Here is a 7,492-nt window from a genome sequence, read left to right as displayed (position 1 = left end):
GATCAAGCCCCTCCACTGGCTGGGGGTGTAGAGGTTAGTTGAAAAAAGAGGTTAAAAATCTAATTATCTACTAATCCTAATTAGTCAGGTGATCAGCAAGATAATGGACTCACAAATTGATGGATTCTAGGCTAGGCTCTGATACCATGTTAAATTTGCAGCAATGTGATGAGCTATGGTGGATCAAATGCTAGAATCAATATCATTACAAAGAGATTAGATAATAATTAAGACATGATTAGTGAGGAATTAACTGATAGCTTAATGTAGGCATGGATAATCAAAAACCAGTGAGTTCTCATTAGGCCAATGTCTCAATTTATAGAGTTTACATCCAAGCATCTAATCCCACTGATTTCTCCTTGATTCACTCCATCTCTTTTGCTTGATTATCTCTCCACCCCTCCCAGAATATCTCCACACCTCCTAAATCTACTCATGCTACCCTTTATTCTCTCCCAGTAGATACTTCTCACCTTTTGCTTGATTATCTCTCCACCCCTCCCAGAATATCTCCACACCTCCTAAATCTACTCATGCTACCCTTTATTCTCTCCCAGTAGATACTTCTCACCTTTTTACAGGTTCTCTCATATTTACAGATTCTCTTTTACAGCCTCTTGCTAAGGGCTTGTTCCCGCACACACCCTATTCACTTGTATATTTCAACACAAACTACCCACTTGTATAGTTCAACACAAACTACCCACGACATGTCTAAACTAACGCCACATGTCATTACATTAATACAAGTGATGAATGAGCTTTGCATTCAAAAGAGAATAGCACATGAGAATGGGTATTGAAGGACATAGGTTAAGTCTTTCTATGAATCTATAGAAAAGGGAACTCCATAAAATGTGCTCTCATGTGAAATTCTCCTTGTTTGTGGTTTACACAAACAAAATGGAAAGTATTTTGTACTACTGTGAGTACACATCTTCTACAAGTTACATCGAAGTGAGATGCCAATGTTGGTGACCCATTGTAAATTTGCCTTAGTGACCCATTCTAAATTTGCATTAGTGACTCATAGACGATAGGTGGGATAGGAGGTTGCAGGATAGCCCACTGATGGAGGCATTTCCGTATCTAGCCTTGATGACATTTGTTGGGTACTTGGAGCTTGCATTGGGTTGGTATACTCATCTCGTTTGTCCAATTGCACCTTGTGTTGTGTCTGTGGCAAAATATTTATTTAAAAAAAAGATAAAGTTTAAGGATTTATCAGCTAATTGTCATCTCAAGAGAGATATTAGAATAAATAGGCCAAACAATCATTAAGTTGATCACAAGCACCAAAATATTTTGAGCTAAAAAAAAATATTTTGAGGTAAAAATCCCAAAAAAATATTGAATATTGAAGGTTGATGGCCTTATTGAAAGGGATAAGGGTGATGTACTGCTCTTTGTGAGTACCTGCATGCAAGTACAAACCCTGCAATGCAATGAGCTTGATTTAGCAAGGCACATAAAGTGTAGGATACAAGTACCAAAAGGAAGAAAGCGTAGGGTGAAAATTAGTTACATCAAAAAAATTGCATATATTTTTGATTTGGTAAATGAGGTGAGAGAGAAGAATTGTGAACACTTTAAAATAACAATAATAGTAATAATTGTTGGCTTTCAAGCTGTACCCTTGAGTGAGAGAAATAATTGCCGATTCTATGGTTTAAACCTTTGAACTACAATTGGATTCTATGGTTTAAATGATTGGATTCCATGGTTAAACTTTAGAACTAGAATTGAATCTAGATTCCATGGTTTAAACTTTTGAATCTAGATTCTATGGTTTAAACTTTAGAACTACAATTAAATCTAGATTCCATGGTTTAAACTTTCGAATTACAATTGAATCTAGATTCCATGGTTTAAACTTTAGAACTACAATTGTACAATTGAAATATCTAGATTCCATTCTTTAAACTTTAGAAGTACAATTGAATCTAGTTTCCATGGTTTAAACTTTAGAACTACAATTGAATCTAGATATTACATGGTTTAAACTTTAGAATAAACCAAACTTTAGAACTAAAATTGAATCTAGATTCAAAGTTTAAACCATGGAATCGAGAATCAATTGTAGTTCTAAAGTTTAAACCATGAGATCCAATTGTAGTTAGAAGGTTTAAACCATGGAATCTAAAATTATCTCTCTCTCTCTCTCTCTCTCTCTCTCTCTCTCTCTCTCTCCAAAAGCCATGAAGCACACTTACCCCACGTATAGTCCCTCTGCCAAGCAATATGCATATTGTGCAAGTTGTGCTATATGGCCAGACCCTGTGATTCTTGCAAGACACCCTAGCATGCAAGCGGCTTGTTGCGCAAAGAACATCGCAGCCTGCGGGAATTAATTAGTAATTAAGTCTATAAGAAAGACTCTAATTAACACTTAGTCCCTTTAAAACATTAATATATATTCTCTTTGCCTCAATTGTAGTATATGTGCGCTTACAATCAGGCAATTGTCGCATTGTGTGTTTTGAATATTCAGTTCATCTTGGAGAATCGAGCGAGTTGCAATAACTGACGTTGGGAAGCAACATGTCACCTGTGCAATAGCCAATCAATATTAGAGGCCTATTCTAGACTTTCGTTTGATATGCATCAGTGTTTATTCTTGTTCATGATGTACTGCTGATCGTGGGTCCTGTGGGATGGCCATGAGCAGAGCAGGTAAAGCATCCAAGGGGACATGATTATTCACGAAGTGGATGCTCTCGATTTATGTATTCCGACGTTCTGTTTCAGTTGGCAAGACAGCTTTCTCGTTGCTCTGTTAGGTTCTGTTTCAGTTGGCAGATCCTTTGAATAAACAATCGAGGACAATTGAAGAGGGGGGTATGTTACAAGACTGAGTATTTTACCTCTTTGTCTTAAGCATTGTAATTATGTTTTAAGCATGTTTAAGTATTCACTAATCATGTTTAATCCAATAAATGCATGTGTAAGTCTGTACGAGGAAAGAGAGAGAGTGTTGTGTGTGTGTGTGTGAGAGAGAGAGAGAGAGGGGGAGGGAGAGAGAGAGAGTGTGTGTGCGTGTGAGAGAGGGAGAGAGAGAGAGAGAGTGTGTGTGTGTGTGTGAGAGAGAGAGAGAGTGTGTGTGTGTGTGTGTGTGTGTGTGAGAGAGAGAGTTGGAGGAAGCACCTCAGCACATAAGCATGCCTCAGGGGAGTGGCTTTCCCCACAATTCCCACTGCATGGAAAGTATCCTCCGCAGCATTGATATCTAATTAATTTCGATAATCATTAAACACAAAACTAATTAGTTACGCACACCTGCAACTTTCCGCTTCAATTTATTAATCAAAGGGCCGATCAATCAAAGATTAGCATTAAACACAAAACTAATTAGCTGCGCACAGTCAATTAAAGATACTTGAGCGCTCACTTTGTCATATCATCGTAAAGCGCTCTACGTCGCAGTTGATATGAAACACAAGGTGCACTGCCAAAAAGCCATAGCTCTCTCGTTAATCCATCTGAAAGCTGGATAATTAAGCTTAACTACTCCGGCCACACACGCAATACTGACTGTAGAGTAATTAATGCAAACTTATCGTGTTCAATCTAGCAGATAATCAACCCATTAGTGCTTACCACCATAGTGCTAAGCAGAAGTCTGTTGACGCAAGCACGGCGCAGATTTTTGCAATAGTTGCAGGCGAAACACAGCACCAGATTAGAGAGAAAAAAAGAGAGATTAAAGACAAAGTTGCGGGATTAATCATATGATTAGGTGGGTGATTTTACATGCCAAATCCCGCTTTGCTGTTTCCAAAAGTGGGCTCTCCCACACGTTCGTGTAGCTCTCCCGGCCTTTGAGTTTCTCAAGGCGAGAAGAGGCCGTCTGCTCATGCTCCATGTCAACAACAAATTAAACAACCCTAAGCTTCTCACTAATACATCTAATGATAAAAACTCGTTGATCTAAGCTTTGCCTTCTTGGGACATATGCGGGCATTCCGATGTGGGAAGCCGGCCGGCTTGTAGTTTCACATTGGTCCATCTACCATCATAGTGGTTGACGTTGTCTTTTCTTAGGTCCTCTCTACTCAACCCCCTACTATAGTGGTTGACGTTGACGTTGACGTTGATGTCAACAACAAATTAAACAACCCTAAGCTTCTCACTAATACATCTAATGATAAAAACTCGTTGATCTAAGCTTTGGCTTCTTGGGACATAAATAAAGGAAACCTTTGGGATGGGCCTTATGCGGGCATTCCGATGTAGGAAGCCGGCCGGCTTGTAGTTTAACATTGGTCCATCTACCATAGTGGTTGACGTTGTCTTTTCTTAGGTCCCCTCTACTCAACCCCCTCCTATAGTGGTTGACGTTGATGTTGTCTTGTATTAGGTCCTCTCTCTCTCTCTCTCTCTCTCTCTCTCTCTCTCTCTACCCCGCTACTCACACACCTACTCCTTAGCACCTTCCCTAGAAATCACTCCTTAAAAAATGTTAAAAAACCTCACACATTACATACACTAGTTCATTTACGTTTTCCGTTCACTTTTTTATTTTTAAAAAAGGGCTTGAGAGTAGATAAACAACCTATCACAATATATTTCAAACCACTATAGCATTTTCATCATCTTCATAGGAGCACCTTGTCATTTTGTCCAAGGCAATTTTTCTTCACCACTTCTTGGACCCAATCTTGCATTTATTTAATTATATGAGCATTGTTTACATTTAAAAACTATAGCCTATTCCAAATGTAAATATTTCTATTATTACATATATATATATATATATATCTTGGCATATATAAGGAATGTGGGATTGTTTTTATAGATTTCACCATATAAGGTGAGTAATAACCCTTTTAAGAATAAGTTTAGCAATCCAAGTCAAGGAGGGTGGGAATAATGGCTTAAATTATTTTGAATCGGGATAGTATTATAATTTATAATCCACAAAGAGGGCCCAAAGATTAGAATTTTTCACATGTGCACAAGTCTTACATCACCTAAGGAGAGGAGGTGAGCATTATGCCTAAATAATTCAAGATTCCAATTGATACTATATACATATATGTACACTTTTTCTTCCCATGATGGCTTGGCAAAAAAAGTCTTGAGACATGGGAGACCCACCAAAAGGACTTTTTTCAAGGTGTACATTTTTAAATTCAATTTTTGACCATCTTCCACTCAAAATTTAGGGATGAGATTTTTCAGTTCATAATATGAGACCGAAGTCAAATTTACAGAGCACACGGAGAACTTCAATTTTGGTTTTGGAAGCTCCTCAATCCGAGCTACACAGGAAAAGTTACAGCCAAAACAATGGACTGCTAAAATTCTGGACAGTTTATCCAAACCTCTTCCTCACTCATTCTCTTACCCACAATTACATTCACCACTTTGTAATGATTTCACCCCAAACCTATTTAAAATAGCCTTTGAAAACCTTGGCTCAAAAGAAAATTGTAATCATATCTTTTGAATTTTTCTCCACCATCTTGGACCTAGCAGCAGTTGAGACCTAGTCCAATTACAACCTCTTCATCGAATCATTTTCACACCACTTAAATCCTTTCTAAGGGAGTCCCTCTCCACCTATAAAAGGGACCATCTATCACCATCAAAGAAAATTGTAATCATATCTTTTGAATTTTTCTCCACCATCTTGGACCTAGCAACAGTTGAGACCTGGTCCAATTACAACCTCTTCATCGAATCATTTTCACACCACTTAAATCCTTGCTAAGGGAGTCCCTCTCCACCTATAAAAGGAGTCCCTCTCCACCTATAAAAGGGGCCATCTATCACCATCAAATAATAATGTTTCTCTTAGTCCTCAAGCTCATGCTAGCCTCTTCTTTCCCCATCACCCATACCTTCACCAAAGTCTTTGGTTTTCCTCTCTATGCTCACCGTATCATGTGGCTCTTGCCAACATCACCCTAGCTGTGTGAAATTTGTGATTAAGCCACTCTCTCTCTCTCTCTCTCTCTCTCTCCATTTACTTTGAGAACTAATAAGTAATCTTTGGTCTATTCCATATGTTTCAAGCCTTAGTTTCCATTAATGGGTTGTGTATTTATGACATGGATGCTTCCTTTTTTGTTCTTCCATTGAGTTGGTTTAGGATCAAGAGCTCTCTTCTTTTTTGTCTTTGTGAGTGTGTTTCTTTTGGGAGGTGATAGAGGCCACCTTTCAAGAAAATCACCCTCATAAATTGGTGCCCCCACTGAGGATTATTCTCTAAGCCCTTTCAATTTACAATTTTCCTACCACTTAGGTTTGTCTTAGGAGGATGAACTGCCCTAATTTGCCAATTAGGCCAAATCATCCTTAGTAACCTATTCAGCCTTGTCAATTCATGTGGTTCTAAGCCACAAAGCTAATTTCCAACAACGCCTTGCATTGCTCTTCGGGGCTGAGCGACTAGCAGAGATCAATGCATCGCAAGAACCATTCATTTTACCCCTTCTTAATTATGAGCTCACATTTGATGTATTTATATTTGTTTTGATGTCCTAATATCCACTTTTCCTAAGCTCTATAGTAAGTTTTCTTCCTTTATTTTCTTGAGCCCTCATCTTCTTGAAATTTTTCCAAATGGCTACTTCTTTTCCCACCTTTCCATGGGAGAGAAAATGAAGATGCCATGGAGTTTTTGGATAATCTAGAGATGGCCCATCTCATTTCTAGGTGAGACACTAAGGCCATAAAAATCAGGGCTTTCCCTCTTGTCCTAAAGGAGGAAGCCAAGACATGGTATGGTACCCTATCGCAAGCTACCAAAGATGGATGGGAGGAACTTTAAGAGGCCTTCATCAACAAATATGGAAGAGGTGAAACCCCTGAAGGATTATGGTAGAAACTACTACAACATCAACTCAAGGATCTTTGCAAGACTTTCAAAAGTACGAGGATAAGTTCCAAGATCTTTGGACCAGGTGGATCAACTCTTTATCTCAAGGTGAGGCAGCCGTGAATTTTCTTAAGAGGGATAGGTTTGTAGCCGGTCTTTTCCCACCCTTGAGAGAAAAGGTAGAGTCTAACTTTGAAGAGGCACTAAGAGTGGCTAGAGAGAAAGAAAGTTGACATTGCAATCACTTAGACCTAAGGTAGAATTGGACATGGGAAGAAGAGAGGAGGGCACTCACGAGGATCCTTTAGCTCATTTGGCACTAGGGGCATCTACAGTCTTAGGGATGGCACCACCACGAGCAGTTGAGGCTACACAACAAGAGCTTCTCCAAAGGATAACTCAACAACTAGAGAGTCTAAATCTAAATTTAATGCAAAATCCTAGAGCACAAGCACCACGAGAGGCTAGAAGGGGACCTAGGAGACAAGCACAAGAGTTAATTTTCTACAACTGTATTGAGTGAGGTCATGGGACGTATAATTACCCGTACCCAAGGAGACCTCGAGGGGGGATGTTCCCAACAAGGGATATGCCCCCACCCCAACTACCTGCAACCATTCCACCAGTGCCACAACCACAACCACCACCGCTGGGGCAGAGAATCGA

The 7,492-nt window shown here is 39.2% G+C and overlaps 1 protein-coding gene across 4 annotated transcripts; it reads right to left on the bottom strand.

The window, feature by feature from the left end:
* Positions 1-298: 298 nt before the first annotated feature.
* Positions 299-3,963, bottom strand: LOC147618102 (uncharacterized). Of its 4 annotated transcripts, XM_086775349.1 has the most exons (8): positions 3,754-3,956; positions 3,601-3,622; positions 3,392-3,448; positions 3,148-3,229; positions 2,456-2,551; positions 2,217-2,341; positions 1,420-1,438; positions 307-1,180 (listed from the first exon to the last, which is right to left on the bottom strand). In XM_086775349.1, the coding sequence occupies exons 1-8, from the start codon at positions 3,863-3,865 to the stop codon at positions 1,031-1,033; spliced, it is 663 nt and encodes a 220-aa protein (XP_086631475.1). In that variant the 5' UTR covers positions 3,866-3,956; the 3' UTR covers positions 307-1,030. The 4 variants fall into 4 exon arrangements, with proteins under 4 accessions (XP_086631477.1, XP_086631475.1, XP_086631474.1 ...); XM_086775351.1 differs by lacking the exon at positions 2,217-2,341 and having other exon boundaries at positions 299-1,180; positions 3,754-3,960; XM_086775348.1 differs by having other exon boundaries at positions 1,039-1,438; positions 3,754-3,960.
* Between the last annotated feature and the right edge of the window lie 3,529 nt (positions 3,964-7,492).

The sequence above is a fragment of the Cibotium barometz genome, chromosome 35, assembly GCF_041138505.1.
Source record: "Cibotium barometz isolate CiBa-2024 chromosome 35, ASM4113850v1, whole genome shotgun sequence".
NCBI classification, from domain to species: Eukaryota; Viridiplantae; Streptophyta; class Polypodiopsida; order Cyatheales; family Cibotiaceae; genus Cibotium; species Cibotium barometz.
This window is presented reverse-complemented; position numbering and strand designations above follow the sequence as displayed.